Here is a 21,315-nt window from a genome sequence, read left to right as displayed (position 1 = left end):
GCTGTTCTTTCCCCATGTAGACACAGCATAGATAAGGACTGAGTAATAGCTGTTCTTTCCCCATGTAAACACAGCATAGATAAGGACTGAGTAATAGCTGTTCTTTCCCCATGTAAACACAACATAGATAAGGACTGAGTAATAGCTGTTCTTTCCCCATGTAAACACAGCATAGATAAGGACTGAGTAATAGCTGTTCTTTCCCCATGTAAACACAGCATAGATAAGGACTGAGTAATAGCTGTTCTTTCCCCATGTAAACACAGCATAGATAAAGACTGAGTAATAGCTGTTCTTTCCCCATGTAAACACAGCATAGATAAGGACTGAGTAATAGCTGTTCTTTCCCCATGTAAACACAACATAGATAAGGACTGAGTAATAGCTGTTCTTTCCCCATGTAAACACAACATAGATAAGGACTGAGTAATAGCTGTTCTTTCCCCATGTAAACACAGCATAGATAAGGACTGAGTAATAGCTGTTCTTTCCCCATGTAAACACAGCATAGATAAGGACTGAGTAATAGCTGTTCTTTCCCCATGTAAACACAACATAGATAAGGACTGAGTAATAGCTGTTCTTTCCCCATGTAAACACAGCATAGATAAGGACTGAGTAATAGCTGTTCTTTCCCCATGTAAACACAGCATAGATAAGGACTGAGTAATAGCTGTTCTTTCCCCATGTAAACACAACAGATAAAGACTGAGTAATAGCTGTTCTTTCCCCATGTAAACACAACATAGATAAGGACTGAGTAATAGCTGTTCTTTCCCCATGTAAACACAACATAGATAAGGACTGAGTAATAGCTGTTCTTTCCCCATGTAAACACAGCATAGATAAGGACTGAGTAATAGCTGTTCTTTCCCCATGTAAACACAGCATAGATAAGGACTGAGTAATAGCTGTTCTTTCCTCATGTAAACACAGCATAGATAAGGACTGAGTAATAGCTGTTCTTTCCCCATGTAAACACAACATAGATAAAGACTGAGTAATAGCTGTTCTTTCCCCATGTAAACACACCATAGATAAAGACTGAGTAAGAGCTGTTCTTTCCCCATGTAAACACAGCATAGATAAGGACTGAGTAATAGCTGTGCTTTCCCCATGTAAACACAACATAGATAAGGACTGAGTAATAGCTGTTCTTTCCCCATGCAAACACAGCATAGATAAGGACTGAGTAATAGCTGTTCTTTCCCCATGTAAACACAGCATAGATAAGGACTGAGTAATAGCTGTTCTTTCCCCATGTAAACACAGCATAGATAAGGACTGAGTAATAGCTGTTCTTTCCCCATGTAAACACAGCATAGATAAGGACTGAGTAATAGCTGTTCTTTCCCCATGTAAACACAGCATAGATAAAGACTGAGTAATAGCTGTTCTTTCCCCATGTAAACACAGCATAGATAAGGACTGAGTAATAGCTGTTCTTTCCCCATGTAAACACAACATAGATAAGGACTGAGTAATAGCTGTTCTTTCCCCATGTAAACACAACATAGATAAGGACTGAGTAATAGCTGTTCTTTCCCCATGTAAACACAACATAGATAAGGACTGAGTAATAGCTGTTCTTTCCCCATGTAAACACAGCATAGATAAGGACTGAGTAATAGCTGTTCTTTCCCCATGTAAACACAACATAGATAAGGACTGAGTAATAGCTGTTCTTTCCCCATGTAAACACAGCATAGATAAGGACTGAGTAATAGCTGTTCTTTCCCCATGTAAACACAGCATAGATAAGGACTGAGTAATAGCTGTTCTTTCCCCATGTAAACACAGCATAGATAAGGACTGAGTAATAGCTGTTCTTTCCCCATGTAAACACAGCATAGATAAGGACTGAGTAATAGCTGTTCTTTCCCCATGTAAACACAGCATAGATAAGGACTGAGTAATAGCTGTTCTTTCCCCATGTAAACACAGCATAGATAAGGACTGAGTAATAGCTGTTCTTTCCCCATGTAAACACAGCATAGATAAGGAGTAATCAGAAATGGGTAAAGAATAGAACGCGAAATGATTAAAAATAATCTGAAATAAATTAACCACAGATCGAGTTTAAGCGTTTTATTTGGAATATGTATTATAGAGGAACAGTAGTACAATTGAAACAGAAAAAGGAGAATGTAATTCATTTTTGAAAACCTTGAAAAAAAAAAGTAAAAATAGTAACCTGACTTGTTTTGTGTTCAGGGTGGAGCCCAGGAAAAGGCCCATTGGTTTTGCATCGCTGTAGTTTGAAAAGAGAGTTGAAAAATACACCATTTAAAACATCTTTTAAAAAATACAGCTGAAAAAAAACAAAAAACCCTGTTTCTGTAGTAGTGTTTTACTTGATTTGTCCATTACACTACAGCATAATAACATGTAGAACAATAAGTCATCTTGAGATCATCCGTTGTACAGTAAAACAGAAACAGTTTGATGGACGAGCACAGGTGTGATCAGATAGAGTGGAAGGTTAGGGACGTGTTCATTAGGGCACACCGTAACAACACATTTTGCAATGGAAAATTAAAACACGTTTTTTAAATGTTTTTATTGGACAAGTACAGTGCCTTCTGAAGGCAACCCAGTATGACACAACACAAGGCCAAGATTTTAAAACAAGCCAACTGCAGCTGAGTGTGTTCCATTAAGTAAAATAAACGAGCTAAATCTTTTTTTTTTCATATATAAAATCCCTCCCAGTGATTTTGAAGGTAAATCATATTGTACGAACGTGGATGAGGATATCTCTAGAGGAGCTTTCTTTAAAATACATTTGCATTTGGAGTACAGGGAAATCAAACATTTCTGAATAATTATAGCACTTCGATATATCCACTGCCTTTGGACAAACTGCTGTTCCTAGGTTTTAACCTGCAAACAATCTTATCAAATTCTTATCAAATACGTGATTAATTAAATAAAAAAGGATAAGGAAATACATTATAAAAGGACAAATAAAACTATATATACATTTAGGGTAAAGTGAATGATTATTTTTTTTATCTGACAATTACATACACAAGCAGGTCTCTACATACTGTAGAGATTACCTGGCTATCTCAACAATAATTAATAAACAATTTGCTTGGACAAATAGATGGAAATTAACAGTCTTGATTGCATTTCGTAGCCAATATAATAATATTAAATAACAAAACATCTAAGAAAAAGAGCAAAACAGTTCCATTCAAGACCCACTTTGGGGAAGCAAGAAAAGACATTGAAAAACAAAATGATTTTCATGAACGCAAAATAGTAGTAAGTGCATGTCTGTTACGCATCATAGATCTTTAGTTTGTATTCAACAAAGTGTTTTCCTACCTGGCAGACAAAATAAAGATACTTCTATCAAATTAAATAAACTGATTGTAAAAAATTATAACTTTTCAAAATGGAGTTTCGCTTTCAGACTTCATATATCTGCACTCTTTAAAATACTACCAAATATATATATATTTATTTATTGAGCTATAATATATCACTACTTGATATAAACCATGTATATATATATATATAAGGTATCTTTTTAACGTAGGTCCCTACATCATGTTTACAAGTACTGCCGGTAGTTCTACAAAATGGTATGTGAGCGTGTGTGTGTGTGTGTGTGTGTGTGTGTGTGTGTGTGTGTGTGTGTGTGTGTGTGCATTAAATACAAAAAGACAATGGCAAAGCATTCCTGATAGGAGCCGTAGCACAACAGTGTTTTATAGGTAGCTGATTAATATATATATATATAACTGAGTCATTTCAGGCTTTATGATTATAAACATCATATACAGCTGTAGGTCCAGTATCTCGCAACATAAACATTACAGCACCAAACATTTCCGTCATTTGGCAAAATTCAAGCTTTAAGTGAATGTCAAAATGCTTTATAAAGTGTTACTGTGTGGTGCTGTGATTTGTATAAAGCTAGCAAATAACATTTCCCCTGGTACTTTCGCTTCTTCTTTTCTAAATATTTTTCCTTTTTTTCTCTGCCCGACTTTTGTTTCTCTCAGTAGTTTGTTGTCTCCTGATAAATCTTGCTGTGCTTTCTGCTTGGCACAATAGCACAGTCCACTTAACATAAACTCATAAATATGGCTGTGATAAAATAGTCACAAAACAGATTTTTTTTGGTTCCAAGATTTGTGCAGGGAAAAGATAGAATAGTAAATCATATGGTTCAGGTCATCTAAACATCAAATCTTCCTGTCGGCAAATAATGCCCTTTCTTTCACGTCCTTCTGTCTAACAACATGCACCTAGCAACATAGTTACAGATCTGACAGAAAGTACAGTCAAATACTGAAACTCATTGATAGCAGTTCACAAAACAGAAAACAATTATAGAATTGAATAAGACCATAAAAACCTATTTCATAAATTAAATAATATTTCTTAAGATGATTGGTCTATTGCAACTAAAAACGCTGTACACCCCCCCTCCCCCCAAAACAAAATCACCATAAACCTGATTTCAATATTTCATTTCTCTCTTTCTCTAGTGAGCACTAGGCCCAGAGTGACACATAGAATATCTGTACATCTTGAGTCCCGCTCTACCAAAGCTTCTCTCTTTGTCTCATACACTAAACCGTGTAAGTAACCTCGAGGTCTGATAGCACTTTGGAGTTTGATTGTTACCAGCTTTATTTCATTTAAAAAAAAAATCTTTAACTACCAGTGTCACCCTCCAAGTTGGATTGGTCGTTGTCGTTAGGCTCCTCCCCCTCTTCAGCCATGTCCTCGTCAGGCTCCTCCCCCTCAAAGTCATCATCCTCGCGGACGAACACCTCCAGGGACTCCAGGCCCTCCTGCGTGGACTGGTGGGATTCAGCACAGTCCACACACACACCATAGCGCCGTGAGCCGTGCCGGATCCCCACGCTGGCCGCCAGCATGAAGATCTTCTTGCACACCATGCACTTGTACTTTTTGTCCTTCTTGTGCACCTGTAGGGAGGGAAAGGGGGACGAGAGAGAGGGACAAGGGTTAATGCAGTGTTCATGTGCTGTCAGAATTATTGGAAACTTGGAACTGAGAAACTCCTAGAAAGATCCTGGAATCATAAATACAAAAGTTGAAAAGCATAAATTAAGGCTGAAATATGAATGGGATACTGACACTTCCCCAATCCAGCTAAAGTCATGGGAGAGACTTCTACAGAGAGGAAGGGTGGAGTACAGAGTGATGGAGGACAGAGTTATGGAGGACACACAGAAAGAGAAAGAGAGAGAAAGAAAGAAAAAGAGAGAGAGAGAGAGAGAGAGAGAGAGAGAGGGTGGATGACAGAGTTATGAGGACAGTGTGATAATATTTTGAAGAGGGAGGTGGGGGTCCCTGTGTGATAATGTTTTGAACAGGGAGGTGGGGGTCTCTGTGTGATAATGTTTTGAAGAGGGAGGTGGGGGTGTCTCTGTGTGATAATGTTTTGAAGAGGGAGGTGGGGGTGTCTCTGTGTGATAATGTTTTGAAGAGGGAGGTGGGGGTGTCTCTGTGTGATAATGTTTTTCCTGGTTTGGGGATTTATAAAGAAATTGAACTCTCAAAATTACAATTATTCATAGAGAAACAACGAAATGGGATGTTCTGAGTCCATGTCAACGCTGAAATCATATCAGAAGATCATTTTTTAGGGTGTAATACCCCTTTAATGGAGCATTTTGCAACAGAGGAATGTGCTGGTCTAGTTGTTATGCTGCATATGTCAAGCCCACCAGATTGATATAAACAACCATGATTACGCCAGACATGCTTACTTTGCAGTTAACATTTAATTGAGAAGGTTTTGGGGGAATGTCTTTCTGTCTACCCACAAGACAGTTATCATGATATAAACTGGCTATACAAACTGAATGATAGACAGACAAGCACGCACGCCACACAGACAGACCAGCGATATTGCTGAAAATGTATTGGCAGGTATGTTAGGTTTGGATAACTAGGGGTGGGATAATGTCGATGTGGATTTGATAGCAGCCGGGAGCTTAATTATTTTTTATTTAACCTTTATTTAACTAGGCAAGTCAGTTAAGAACAAATTCTTATTTACAAATGATAGCCTACCCCGGCCAAACCTGGAAAACACTGGGACAATCGTGTGCCGCCCTATGGGACTCTCAATCACGGCCGGATGTGATTCAGCCTGGATTCAAACCAGGGAATGAACAGTTAGGGTAGGTTCTCACCAGGGAATGAACAGTTAGGGTAGGTTCTAACCAGGGAATGAACAGTTAGGGTAGGTTCTAACCAGGGAATGAACAGTTAGGGTAGGTTCTAACCAGGGAATGAACAGTTAGGGTAGGTTCTAACCAGGGAATGAACAGTTAGGGTAGGTTCTAACCAGGGAATGAACAGTTCGGGTAGGTTCTAACCAGGGAATGAACAGTTCGGGTAGGTTCTAACCAGGGAATGAACAGTTAGGGTAGGTTCTAACCAGGGAATGAACAGTTCGGGTAGGTTCTAACCAGGGAATGAACAGTTAGGGTAGGTTCTAACCAGGGAATGAACAGTTCGGGTAGGTTCTAACCAGGGAATGAACAGTTCGGGTAGGTTCTAACCAGGGAATGAATAGTTCGGGTAGGTTCTAACCAGGGAATGAACAGTTCGGGTAGGTTCTAACCAGGGAATGAACAGTTCGGGTAGGTTCTAACCAGGGAATGAACAGTTCGGGTAGGTTCTAACCAGGGAATGAACAGTTAGGGTAGGTTCTAACCAGGGAATGAACAGTTAGGGTAGGTTCTAACCAGGGAATGAATAGTTCGGGTAGGGTCTTACCAGGGAATGTCTCTTGACGTGCTCTCTGCGGGTGAACAGCTTGCCACAGATATCACAGCTGAAGGAGCGGACGCCAGAGTGAATGATGAGGTGCCTCTTTAGTGTTCTCCGGTGCTTGGCGATGTAGTTACAGTGGGGACACTTGAGCTTATTCAGGGCCGTGTCGGACGACTCGCCTGAGAGAAACACACCAGGTTGCTTTCTAAACAGTTGATCAAATCCACATTGACACAGATAATGGAAGAGCAGACTTGGGGGCAGTCATTTGTAGAGCCGCCCCAGTCTCTGGCGGTAGAACCCCTTGGTTCTTCACTTCCCAATTAAAGAGCGGAGTTGTGGGATGAGGGGTCGTGTGTGTGGTGGTGGTGGGATGAGGGGTCATGTGTGTGTGGTGGTGGTGGTGGGATGAGGGGTCGTGTGTGTGGTGGTGCTGGGATGAGGGGTCATGTGTGGTGGTGCTGGGATGAGGGGTCATGTGTGGTGATGGTGGGATGAGGGGTTGTGGGTGTGGTGGTGGTGGGATGAGGGGTCGTGTGTGTGTGGTGGTGGGATGAGGGGTCGTTGGGTGTGGTGGTGGGATGAGGGTCATGTGTGTGTGGTGGTGGTGGGATGAGGGTCGTTGGGTGTGGTGGTGGGATGAGGGGTCATGTGTGTGGTGGTGGGATGAGGGGTTGTGGGTGTGGTGGTGGTGGGATGAGGGGTCGTTGGGTGTGGTGGTGGGATGAGGGGTCATGTGTGTGGTGGTGGTGGGATGAGGGTCATGTGTGGTGGTGGTGGGATGAGGGGTCATGTGTGTGGTGGTGGGATGAGGGGTCATGTGTGTGTGGTGGTGGTGGGATGAGGGGTCATGTGTGGTGGTGGTGGGATGAGGGGTCATGTGTGTGGTGGTGGGATGAGGGGTCGTTGGGTGTGGTGGTGGGATGAGGGTCATGTGTGTGGTGGTGGGATGAGGGGGTCATGTGTGTGGTGGTGGGATGAGGGGTCGTTGGGTGTGGTGGTGGGATGAGGGGTCATGTGTGTGGTGGTGGGATGAGGGGTCATGTGTGGTGGTGGTGGGATGAGGGGTCATGTGTGTGGTGGTGGGATGAGGGGTCGTGTGTGGTGGTGGTGGGATGAGGGGTCATGTGTGTGGTGGTGGGATGAGGGTTGTGGGTGTGGTGGTGGTGGGATGAGGGGTCGTTGGGTGTGGTGGTGGGATGAGGGGTCGTTGGGTGTGGTGGTGGTGGGATGAGGGGTCATGTGTGTGGTGGTGGGATGAGGGGTCGTTGGGTGTGGTGGTGGGATGAGGGGTCGTGTGTGGTGGTGGTGGTGGGATGAGGGGTTGTGGGTGTGGTGGTGGTGGGATGAGGGGTCGTTGGGTGTGGTGGTGGGATGAGGGGTCATGTGTGGTGGTGGTGGGATGAGGGGTCGTGTGTGGTGGTGGGATGAGGGGTCGTGTGTGTGGTGGTGGTGAGATGAGGGTCATGTGTGGTGGTGGGATGAGGGGTCGTGTGTGTGGTGGTGGTGGGATGAGGGGTCGTTGGGTGTGGTGGTGGGATGAGGGGTCATGTGTGTGTGTGGTGGTGGGATGAGGGGTTGTGGGTGTGGTGGTGGTGGTGGGATGAGGGGTTGTGTGTGGTGGTGGTGGTGGGATGAGGGGTCGTGGGTGTGGTGGTGGTGGGATGAGGGGTCGTGGGTGTGGTGGTGGTGGTGGGATGAGGGGTCGTGGGTGTGGTGGTGGTGGGATGAGGGGTCGTTGGGTGTGGTGGTGGGATGAGGGGTCATGTGTGTGTGTGGTGGTGGGATGAGGGGTTGTGGGTGTGGTGGTGGTGGTGGGATGAGGGGTTGTGTGTGTGTGGTGGTGGGATGAGGGGTCGTTGGGTGTGGTGGTGGGATGAGGGGTCGTGTGTGGTGGTGGTGGGATGAGGGGTCATGTGTGTGTGGTGGTGGTGGGATGAGGGGTCGTGTGTGTGGTGGTGGTGGGATGAGGGGTCGTGTGGTGGTGGTGGGATGAGGGGTCATGTGTGTGGTGGGATGAGGGGTCATGTGTGGTGGTAGTGGGATGAGGGGTCATGTGTGGTGGTGGTAGTGGGATGAGGGGTAGTGTGTGTGGTGGTGGTGGGATGAGGTGTCGTTGGGTGTGGTGGTGGGATGAGGGGTCATGTGTGTGGTGGTGAGATGAGGGGTCGTTGGGTGTGGTGGTGGTGGGATGAGGGGTTGTGTGTGGTGGTGGGATGAGGGGTTGTGTGTGGTGGTGGTGGGATGAGGGTTGTGTGTGGTGGTGGGATGAGGGGTTGTGTGTGGTGGTGGTGGTGGGATGAGGGGTTGTGGGTGTGGTGGTGGTGGGATGAGGGGTCATGTGTGTGTGGTGGGATGAGGGGTTGTGTGTGTGGTGGTGGTGGGATGAGGGGTCGTGTGTGGTGGTGGTGGGATGAGGGGTCGTGTGTGGTGGTGGTGGGATGAGGGGTAGTGGGTGTGGTGGTGGTGGGATGAGGGGTTGTGTGTGTGGTGGTGGTGGGATGAGGGGTCGTGTGTGGTGGTGGTGGGATGAGGGGTTGTGTGGTGGTGGTGGGATGAGGGGTTGTGGGTGTGGTGGTGGTGGGATGAGGGGTTGTGTGGTGGTGGTGGGATGAGGGTTGTGGGTGTGGTGGTGGTGGGATGAGGGGTTGTGGGTGTGGTGGTGGTGGGATGAGGGGTTGTGTGGTGGTGGTGGGATGAGGGGTCATGTGTGGTGGTGGGATGAGGGGTCATGTGTGTGGTGGTGGTGGGATGAGGGTCATGTGTGTGTGGTGGTGGTGGGATGAGGGGTTGTGTGGTGGTGGTGGGATGAGGGGTCGTGTGTGTGGTGGTGGTGGGATGAGGGGTCATGTGTGTGTGGTGGTGGTGGGATGAGGGGTCGTGTGTGTGGTGGTGGTGGGATGAGGGGTCATGTGTGTGGTGGTGGGATGAGGGGTTGTGTGGTGGTGGTGGGATGAGGGGTCGTGTGGTGGTGGTGGGATGAGGGGTCATGTGTGTGGTGGGATGAGGGGTCATGTGTGTGTGGTGGTGGTGGGATGAGGGTCGTGTGTGGTGGTGGTGGGATGAGGGGTCGTGTGGTGGTGGTGGGATGAGGGGTCATGTGTGTGGTGGGATGAGGGTCATGTGTGTGTGGTGGTGGTGGGATGAGGGGTCGTGTGTGGTGGTGGTGGGATGAGGGGTCGTGTGGTGGTGGTGGTGGGATGAGGGGTCATGTGTGTGGTGGGATGAGGGTCATGTGTGGTGGTAGTGGGATGAGGGTAGTGGGTGTGGTGGTGGTGGGATGAGGGGTCATGTGTGGTTGAATCCTCAGTGAAAGGACATCATGTTTACTATGGTGTTATGGGAAGGAAAAACACTCGGTTAAATACTAAACTGTCGTGTTGTCATGGCTACACTACTGCCTAGGGAGTAACAAAATAAGTATAATTTGATTTCTCTACCAAAAACTAGTTTTACCATTAACCCACTGATCTAAAATATTCCTGATGTGTCGTTAGGAAAGAATGTGTCAGAAAATGCTGTACCTCAGCTGCTATTAACAGAGATCAACACATCAGGCTAAAGTCTACTACAGCCTCCATAACCAATTTACACCATTGTGAAGAAAGATGTTTGACAAATCTAGTATGTGAGAAATGTGTAGTGATGTCGTAACACCCACTAACCACCTACGGGACAAGTGTAGATGTGACTGTAGCCAAACTATTGATTTGGTTGGCTAGGCTCACATCACAGACAGCTGCAGGGTCCTGCCTTTGTCTTTGTTTGAGTCAAGACACCCTAAACAAAAGAGTTGTCAAGCAGGCCAGGTTGCCAGGGGGCTGAGGAAAAACAGGTCACCTGTGTGCTGTGTTCAACTGGCTAATGTGCTATTCACAACACCATCTTGGAGGATATCTGCGTAAGTCATTTATCTCCTATCCAGAACAACTAACAATACCGGAAGTATTCACATCTTTGATCATCATCACATTAACCAACCACCAAATTAGGTTCATGACACAAGGTGTGAAAACAAATCTGTCATAAGAATGTGTTTGGTAATATTGAATCAGTAAGTCTGAACATACATCTACTATATGGTATAATTACAGGAGAACACAACCCATACCATTCTCCCAGGACTCCCCTTGCTGCGACTCTTGCAGGAGGCTGTACTGAAACTGATTGGCCAGTTCTGTGAGAGGAGAAACAAAGACATGATTAGAGGGTATGAAAGCTTTGGGGGGGGGGACAGACACTACCTTAAGTACACAAACACCAGGCCCCACCTACCCCAGGGTCTTGTTCAGCTGGGCACACCTCTAGCAAACCGGTTTAAAACTAAGTTAGAACAAAAATGTGAGTTTCTTATTTGAAAAGTCGTTGAGGTAGACACTCACCTGTTTCAGTCTGCCTTCGTTCTTTCCGTTTGGTGCCTCATCCGAAATGAACACGACCCTGGTGCCTAATCCGAAATGAACACGACCCTGGTGCCTAATCCCAGATGAACACGACCCTGATGCCTAATCCCAAATGAACACGACCCTGGTGCCTAATCCCAAATGAACACGACCCTGGTGCCTAATCCCAGATGAACACGACCCTGATGCCTAATCCCAAATGAACACGACCCTGGTGCCTAATCCCAGATGAACACGACCCTGATGCCTAATCCCAAATGAACACGACTCTGGTGCCTAATCCCAGATGAACACGACTCTGGTGCCTAATCCCAGATGAACACGACTCTGGTGCCTAATCCCAAATGAACACGACCCTGGTGCCTAATCCCAGATGAACACGACCCTGATGCCTAATCCCAGATGAACACGACCCTGATGCCTAATCCCAGATGAACACGACCCTGATGCCTAATCCCAAATGAACACGACTCTGGTGCCTAATCCCAGATGAACACGACCCTGGTGCCTAATCCCAAATGAACACGACCCTGGTGCCTAATCCCAGATGAACACGACCCTGATGCCTAATCCCAAATGAACACGACCCTGGTGCCTAATCCCAGATGAACACGACCCTGGTGCCTAATCCCAAATGAACACGACCCTGGTGCTTAATCCCAAATGAACACGACCCTAGTGCCTAATCCCAAATGAACATGACCCTGGTGCCTAATCCCAGATGAACACGACTGGTGCCTAATCCCAAATGAACACGACCCTGGTGCCTAATCCCAGATGAACACGATTTTAGTGCCTAATCCCAGACGAACACGACCCTGGTGCCTAATCCCAGACGAACATGACCCTGGTGCTGCCTGTGTTCTGTCATCCATTCCCTAGCCTGCCTGTCTGTCTGCTACTGTATGTAGGTACACTTCTTCTAGCCAGGACAGCGTGTTCAGCAGCCTCTCCCACTGGGCTGTGTATTAATATGTGAATCACAGGATAGAGCCCTCAGCCCCTCACTTAGGATCACTGAACAGGCTTAATTAGCCATATCTCTGGGCCTGGACTTCAGAACCTATTGTTAAGAACCTGACCACCGGTCCCATTCTCTATCCTGCCTGCCAGCCAGCCTGCCTGGGTCAATATTTGGAATGGCGAGGACAGCCCTAGTGCATTAGGGGGGATTAGGGAGGGAGAGAGGGTCAGACCTTAAGAGTTAATTGTGTGTTGTTTGGAGAGGAACCAATAATTTATGAAACCAGCAGCTCTGCTATAGTAAAGCGGGGTGGGGGGTGGGGGGGGGTTCACCTAAATCATAGCTCCTGTTTTTCCGGCACCAAGCATAAAAGAACAGACTGGAACAGGGAGAGACTATCGAGACCTGTTCAATAGGAAGTGGCTGATTAATGAAAATGGCGCCCTGGACGAGATGGCCGCCATTTTACGGTCTCCTTACCAATTGTGCTATGTGTTTTTTTCGCGTTATTTGTAAATGATTTTGTACATAATGTTTCTGCAAACGTATCTTACGGAAGAAAAGAGCTTCTAGATATCAGGACAGCGATCACTCACCTCAGATTAGACTAAGATTTCTTCAACAACAACAACAAGCAGGACTCACACGATATTCTCCAAACACCCCACAGGGCAGACATCCCAATTATACGCAAAAGGAAGCGATGCAGAGGACGAAGAGGCGGATGCCTCGTCCGGACCCGCAGAAGACAACTAGGAATGCTGCCGTTACCGTCAATATTACTCGCCAACGTGCTATCATTGGACAATAAACTAGACGAGGTAAGATCACAAATATCCTACCAATGGGACATCAGAAATGGTAAAATCCTATGTTTCACGGAATCGTGGCTGAATGACGAAATGGATATTCAGCTAGCGGGATACACGCTGCACCGGCAAGATAGAACAGCACACTTCGGTAAGATGAGGGGGGGGCGGTCTGTGCATATTTGTAAACAACAGCTGGTGCACGATATCTAAGTCTCTAGATTTCACTCACCTGAAGTAGAGTATATTGTGATAAACTGCAGGCCACACGACTTGCCTAGAGAGTTCTCTGCTATACTCTTAGTGGCTGTTTATTTACCACCACAGACAGATGCACTAAGACCGCAATCAGTCAGCTGTATAAGGAAATGAGCAAACAGGAAACCGCTCACCCAGAAGCGGCACTCCTAGTGGCCGGAGACTTTAATGCAGGGAAACTTAAATCAGTTCTACCAAATCTCTATCAACATGTTAAATGTGCAGCCAGAGTGAAAGAAATTCTAGATCAGCTGTACTCCACACACAGAGACCCGTACAAAGCTCTCCCTCACCCTCCATTTGGTAAATCCGACCGTAACTCTATCCTCCTGATTCCTGCTTACAATCAAAAATTAAAGCAGGAAGCACCAGTGACTTGGTCTATAAAGAAATGGTGAGATGAAGCAGATGCTAAACAGACTGGAACATGTTCTGGGATTCTTCCGATGGCATTGAGGAGTACACCACATCAGTCAATGGCTTTATCAATAAGTGCATTGAGGATGTCGTCCCCACAGTGACTGTACGTACATACCCCAACCAGAAGCCATGAATTACAGGCAACATTCGCTTTCAAGGTGCGGGACTCTAACCCGGAAACTTACAAGAAATGCCCTGCGACGAACCATTAAACAGGCAAAGCATTAATGCAGGGCAAAGACTGAATCATACTACACCGGCTCCGACGCTCGTCGGATGTTGCAGGGCTTGCAAACTATTACAGACTACAAAGGGAAGCACAGCCGCGAGCTGCCCAGTGACATGAGCCTACCAGACGAGCTAAATCAAAGCAGACCACCATAGTCCCTGTGCCCAAGAACACAAAGGCAATCTGCCTAAATGACTACAGACCCGTAGCACTCACGTCCGTAGCCATGAAGTGCTTTAAAAGGCTGGTAATGGCTCACATCAACACCATTATTCCAGAAACCCTAGACCCACTCCAATTTGCATACCGCCCAAACAGATGCACAGATGATGCAATCTCCATTGCACTCCACACTGCCCTTTCCCGCCTGGACAAACGGAACACCTATGTGAGAATGCTGTTCACCGACTACAGCTCAGCATTCAACACCATAGTACCCTCACCAAGCTAAGGATCCTGGGACTAAACAACTCCCTCTGCAACTGGATCCTGGACTTCCTGACAGGCCGCCCCCAGGTGGTGAGGGTAGGTAGCAACACATCTGCCACGCTGATCCTCAACACTGGAGTTCCCCAGGCGTGCTCAGTCCCCTCCTGTATTCCCTGTTCACCCACGACTGCATGGCCAGGCACGATTCCAACACCATCATTAATTTTTGCTGACGACTCAACAGTGGTAGGCCTGATCACCGACAACGTATAGACAGCCTATAGGGAGGAGGTCAGAGACCTGGCCGGGTGGTGCCAGAATAACAACCTATCCCTCAACGTAACCAAGACTAAGGAGATGATTGTGGACTACAGGAAAAGGAGCACCGAGCACGTCCCCATTCTCATCGATGGGGCTGTAGTGGAGCAGGTTGAGAGCTTCAAATTCCTTGGTGTCCACATCAACAACAAACTAGATTGGTCCAAACACACCAAGACAGTTGTGAAGAGGGCATGACAAAGCCTATTCCCCCTCAGGAAACGAAAAAGATTTGTCATGGTTCCTGAGATCCTCAAAAGATTCTGCAGCTGCACCATCGAGAGCATCATGACTGGTTGCATCACTGCCTGGTACGGCAATTGCTCGGCCTCTGACCGCAAGGCACTTCAGAGGGTAGTGCGTACGGCCCAGTACATTACTGGGGCAAAGCTGCCTGCCATCCAGGACCTCTACACCAGGCGGTGTCAGAGGAAGGCCCTAAAAATTGTCAAAGACCCCAGCCACCCCAGTCATAGACTGTTCTCTCTACTACCGCATGTGAAGTGGTACCGGAGTCCCAAGTCTAGGAAAAAAAGGCTTCTCAACAGTTTTTACCCCCAAGCCATAAGACTCCTGAACATCTAACCAAATGGTTACCCGGGCTATTTGCATTGTGTCTCCCCCCCAACCCCTCTTTTACTCTACTGCTACTCTCTGTTTATCTTATATGCTTTAACTATATATTCATGTACATACTACCTCAATCAGCCTGACTAACTGGTGCTCCCACACATTGGCTAACTGGACTATCTGCATTGTGTCCCACCACCCGTCAACCCCTCTTTTACTCTACTGCTGCTCTCTGTTCATCATATGTGTATAGTCACTTCAACGATACCTACATGTACATACTACCTCAATACGCCTGACTAACAGGTGTCTGTATATAGCCTTGCTACACACACACACACACACACACACACACACACACACACACACACACACACACACACACACACACACACACACACACACACACACACACACACACACACACACACACCATTGATTAGAGCCTGTAAGTAAGCATTTCACTGTAAGGTCAACCTACACCTGTTGTATTTGGCGCACGTGACAAATAAACTTTGATTTGATTTGAAATTATAATTTTCTTTGCCTGTTGCAAAAAAAAATAAAACGCTGTGCCCTAATGAACACGATCCAGGCCTCTATAGAGCTCAGCCATGCTAAACAACAGCGTCTCCTCAGGGTAATCCACACTACTACAGAGCTCAGCCATGCTAAACAGCAGCGTCTCCTCATAGTAATCCACACTACTACAGAGCTCAGCCATGCTAAACAGCAGCTTCTCCTCATAGTAATCCACACTACTACAGAGCTCAGCCATGCTAAACAGCAGCTTCTCCTCAGGGTAATCCACACTACTACAGAGCTCAGCCATGCTAAACAGCAGCTTCTCCTCAGGGTAATCCACACTACTATAGAGCTCAGCCATGCTAAACAGCAGCTTCTCCTCGTAGTAATCCACACTACTACAGAGCTCAGCCATGCTAAACAGCAGCTTCTCCTCATAGTAATCCACACTACTACAGTGCTCAGCCATGCTAAACAGCAGCTTCTCCTCAGGGTAATCCACACTACTACAGAGCTCAGCCATGCTAAACAGCAGCTTCTCCTCGTAGTAATCCACACTACTACAGAGCTCAGCCATGCTAAACAGCAGCTTCTCCTCGTAGTAATCCACACTACTACAGAGCTCAGCCATGCTAAACAGCAGCTTCTCCTCATAGTAATCCACACTACTACAGAGCTCAGCCATGCTAAACAGCAGCTTCTCCTCATAGTAATCCACACTACTACAGAGCTCAGCCATGCTAAACAGCAGCTTCTCCTCAGGGTAATCCACACTACTATAGAGCTCAGCCATGCTAAACAGCAGCTTCTCCTCATAGTAATCCACACTACTACAGAGCTCAGCCATGCTAAACAGCAGCTTCTCCTCAGGGTAATCCACACTACTACAGTGCTCAGCCATGCTAAACAGCAGCTTCTCCTCAGGGTAATCCACACTACTACAGAGCTCAGCCATGCTAAACAGCAGCTTCTCCTCAGGGTAATCCACACTACTACAGAGCTCAGCCATGCTAAACAGCAGCTTCTCCTCATAGTAATCCACACTACTACAGAGCTCAGCCATGCTAAACAGCAGCTTCTCCTCATAGTAATCCACACTACTACAGAGCTCAGCCATGCTAAACAGCAGCTTCTCCTCATAGTAATCCACACTACTACAGAGCTCAGCCATGCTAAACAGCAGCTTCTCCTCAGGATTTAATCCACACTACTACAGAGATCAGCCATGCTAAACAGCAGCTTCTCCTCATAGTAATCCACACTACTACAGAGCTCAGCCATGCTAAACAGCAGCTTCTCCTCATAGTAATCCACACTACTACAGAGCTCAGCCATGCTAAACAGCAGCTTCTCCTCATAGTAATCCACACTACTACAGAGCTCAGCCATGCTAAACAGCAGCTTCTCCTCAGGGTAATCCACACTACTACAGAGCTCAGCCATGCTAAACAGCAGCTTCTCCTCAGGGTAATCCACACTACTACAGAGCTCAGCCATGCTAAACAGCAGCTTCTCCTCGTAGTAATCCACACTACTACAGAGCTCAGCCATGCTAAACAGCAGCTTCTCCTCATAGTAATCCACACTACTACAGAGCTCAGCCATGCTAAACAGCAGCTTCTCCTCAGGGTAATCCACACTCCTACATACAGTTCACTTATAGTTCAGAAGGAATTTTTCTCCGATTGGCTGAAGAGACAGAGAGAACGGGAGATGTCGAAGTGCCAAATTAGGAAATTATGTTGTTGCATTAATGATGAGACACACGTTACTGGAACACCCCTCTCTACATTAAAGTGGTTCAGGAACATGAGCTCAGATCAGTTGTGTTTAAAGAAGCCAAAAGGAAGAATGTTTCCCCTGCATTAGGAGTGAACTCCCTCCCACTTAATACATCATATCATTCCATACAGCACACTGCTTAATGGGGGAGAGTTGGGACTGTGTGTGTGTGTGTGTGTGTGTGTGTGTGTGTGTGTGTGTGTGTGTGTGTGTGTGTGTGTGTGTGTGTGTGTGTGTGTGTGTGTGTGTGTGTGTGTGTGTGTGACAGGCTCATAGACTTAGAGATTACCCAGGGTTTCTGTGGTATGGGGCGGCAGGGCGAGAAGAGAAGTGGGCCGGCTTAAAAACGCTGTCCATAATCATATATGAATGCATTCACTTCGGATCAGACCTGGGTTCAAATACTATTTGAAATCTTTCAACCCCTTTGAACGTTATCTCAAGCCTGCACGAAGTGCCAGATGGGCGGGTTTTGCAGTTTTAGGATTATTATTTTGGTCCATTAAACCAGGCAAGCTCAATTGAGCACAGATAAAGTATTTGAAATAATTTCAACTAGTTTCTGAACTGCTCTGGGTATTGTCACTCTCTCTCTCGTCACTCTCTCTCTCGTCACTCTCTCTCTCGTCACTCTCTCTCTCGTCACTCTCTCTCTCGTCACTCTCTCTCTCGTCACTCTCTCTCTCGTCACTCTCTCTAGTCACTCTCTCTAGTCACTCTCTCTCTAGTCAGTTTCTCTAGTAACTCTCTCTGCCACCCATAGCTGAGAGGCCGACTAGGCCAAGCTGCCATGTCCAGTCAGTGTTAGACCAGTTAGATAGCTCCTGTACTCTCTCTATGACTGTGGAACAGAGCTGAACTCTGAACTAACTCAGACTTCTACAAACTCTAAATGGTATGACGACCACTAAATGCCATGACTAGAGGCATGGTCGTCATACCATGTCAGTCTAGGAAATAGAAACAAAATGCTAGGATGTACACATTCACCAAAACAGGCCTGCTGTTTTGTCATCTAAAGAACTGATGGTTGTTTATGTGTTATCTATGGGGGGGATTGAGTGCAGTGCAGTTTAACAATAAAGTTGTATTGTATGTAGAGGTCGACCAATTATGATTTTTCAATGCTGATACCGATACCGATTAATCGAGGACCAAAAAAAGCTGATACCGATTAATTGGCCGATTTAAAAAAGCATGTATTTGTAATAATGACAATTACAACAATACTGAATTAACACTTATTTTAACTTAATAAAATACATCAATAAAATAAATTTAGTCTCAAATAAAATGAAACATGTTCAATTTGGTATAAATAATGCAAAAACAAAGTGTTGGAGAAGAAAGTAAAAGTGCAATATGTGCCATGTAAGAAAGCTAATGTTTCAGTTCCTTGCTCAGAACATGAGAACATATGAAAGCTGGTGGTTCTTTTTAACATGAGTCTTCAATATTCCCAGGTAAGAAGGTTTAGGTTGTAGTTATTATAGGAATTATAGGACTATTTCCCTCTATACCATTTGCATTTCATATACCTTTGACTATTGGATGTTCTTATAGGCACTTTAGTATTGCCAGTGTAACAGTATAGCTTCCGTCCCTCTCCTCGCCCCTACCTGGGCTCGAACCAGGAACACATCGACAACAGACGCCCTCGAAGCATCGTTACCCATCTCTCCACAAAATCTGCGGGGGAATAACTACTTCAAGGGGAATAACTACTCCAAGTCTCAAAGCGAGTGACGTTTGAAACACTATTAGCGCACACCCCGCTAACTAGCTAGCCATTTCACATCGGTTACACCAGCCTAATCTCGGGAGTTGATAGGCTTGAAGTCATAAAGAGCGCAATGCTTGAAGCACAGCGATGAGCTGCTGGCAAAACGCACTAAAGTGCTGTTTGAATGAATGCTTACGAGCCTGCTGGTGCCTACCATCGCTCAGTCAGAATGCTCTATTAAATCATAGACTTAATTATTACATAATAACACACAGAAATATGAGCCTTAGGTCATTAATATGGTTGAATCCGGAAACTATCATCTCGAAAACAAAACGTTTATTCTTTCAGTGAAATACGGAACCGTTCCGTATTTTATCTAACGGGTGGCATCCAGGTCTAAATATTCCTGTTACATTGCACAACCTTCAATGTTATGTCATAATTACGTACAATTCTGGCAAATTAGGCGGCCCAAACTGTTGCATATACACCGACTCTGCGTGCAATGAACACAAGAGAAGTGACACAATTTCACCTGGTTAATATTGCCTGCTGTCACACCCTGACCATAGTTTGCTTTGTATGTTTCTATGTTTTGTTTGATCAGGGTGTGATCTGAGTAGGCATTCTATGTTGTGTGTCTAGTTTGTCTGTTTCTGTGTTTGGGCCTGATATGGTTCTCAATCAGAGGCAGGTGTTAGTCATTGTCTCTGATTGGGAACCATATTTAGGTAGTCTGTTTGGTGTTGGGGTTTGTGGGTGATTGTTCCTGTCTTTGTGTTTGTTACACGGCTGTTTTCGGTTTTTCACGTTTTTTGTATGTTGTTCTATTTTCATCTTTATTAAAGATGTATCACAATAACCACGCTGCGTTTTGGTCCGCCTCTCCTTCAACAGAAGAATCCCGTTACAGAATCACCCACCACAACAGGACCAAGCGGCGTGGTGACAGGCAGCGGCAGCAGGAGCAGCGCGAGGAGTACTGGACATGGGAGGATGAGTTGGATGGAAAAGGACCCTGGGCACAGCCCGAAGGCAGAGAGGCGCTTGTATGAGGAGTCAGCACGGCGGCGTGGATGGAAGCCTGAGAGTCAGCCCCAAAAATGTATTGGGAGGAGGCACACAGGATGTGTGGCGAAGCCAGGTAGGAGACCTGCGCCAACTTCCTGTGCTTACCGGGGGGCTAGAGAGACCGGGCAGGCACCGTGTTATGCTGTGAAGCGCACGGTGTCCCCAGTGTGGGTGCATAGCCCAGTGCGGTACATCGTATCGGCCGGGCTAGAGTGGGCATCGAGCCAAGTGCCATGAAGCCGGCTCTACGCATCTGGTTTCCAGTGCGTCTCCTTGGGCCGGCTTTCATGGCACCAGCCTTGCGCATGGTGTCCCCGGTTCGCCTGCATAGCCTAGTGCGGGCTATTCCACCTCACTGCACTGGCAGGGCGACCGGGAGCATTCAACCAGGTAAGGTTGGGCAGGCTCGGGGTGCTCAAGAGCTCCAGTGCGCCTGCACGGTCCGGTCTATCCGGTACCACCTCCACGCACCAGCCCTCCGGTGGCAGCTCCCCGCACCAGGCTGTCTCTCCGTCTCATCCCTACAGGTGCTCCCGCCTGTCCAGCGCTGCCGGAGCCTTCCTCCTCTACAGCGCTGCCGGAGTCTCCCGCCTGTTCAGCTCTGCCGGAGTCTTCCGCCTGTCCAGCACTGCCAGAGCTGCGAGTCTGCAAGGAGCTGCGAGTCTGCAAGGAGCTGCCAGTCTGCAAGGAGCTGCCAGAGCTGCCAGTCTGCAAGGAGCTGCCAGTCTGCATGGAGCAGCCAGTCTGCATGGAGCAGCCAGAGCCACCAGTCTGCATGGAGCAGCCAGAGCCGCCAGTCAGCATGGAGCAGCCAGAGCTGCCAGTCTGCATGAAGCAGCCAGTCTGCATGGCGCAGCCAGAGCCGCCAGTCTGCATGGCGCAGCCAGAGCCGCCAGTCTGCATGGAGCAGCCAGAGCCGCCAGTCAGCATGGAGCAGCCAGAGCCGCCAATCAGCATGGAGCAGCCAGAGCCGCCAGTCAGCATGGAGCAGCCAGAGCCGCCAGTCAGCCAGGATCTGCCAGAGTCGTCAGCCAGTA

At 46.8% G+C, this 21,315-nt stretch overlaps 1 protein-coding gene across 3 annotated transcripts in view; it reads right to left on the bottom strand.

Moving 5' to 3' along the window:
* Positions 1 to 2,073: 2,073 nt before the first annotated feature.
* Positions 2,074 to 21,315, bottom strand: part of LOC118374126 (zinc finger and BTB domain-containing protein 10-like) — a 30,998-nt gene continuing 11,756 nt past the window's right edge. For all 3 annotated transcript variants that reach the window (XM_052469671.1, XM_052469672.1, XM_052469673.1), the window contains exons 3-5: positions 10,886 to 10,951; positions 6,778 to 6,953; positions 2,074 to 4,952 (exon numbers count right to left, since the gene is read on the bottom strand). In XM_052469671.1, the coding sequence (XP_052325631.1) occupies positions 4,674 to 4,952; positions 6,778 to 6,953; positions 10,886 to 10,951 (521 nt within the window). In that variant the 3' untranslated portion in view covers positions 2,074 to 4,673. The remainder of the gene's footprint in view (positions 4,953 to 6,777; positions 6,954 to 10,885; positions 10,952 to 21,315) is intronic.

The sequence above is a fragment of the Oncorhynchus keta genome, chromosome 19 (genome assembly GCF_023373465.1).
Source record: "Oncorhynchus keta strain PuntledgeMale-10-30-2019 chromosome 19, Oket_V2, whole genome shotgun sequence".
Taxonomy (NCBI): Eukaryota; Metazoa; Chordata; class Actinopteri; order Salmoniformes; family Salmonidae; genus Oncorhynchus; species Oncorhynchus keta.
This window is presented reverse-complemented; position numbering and strand designations above follow the sequence as displayed.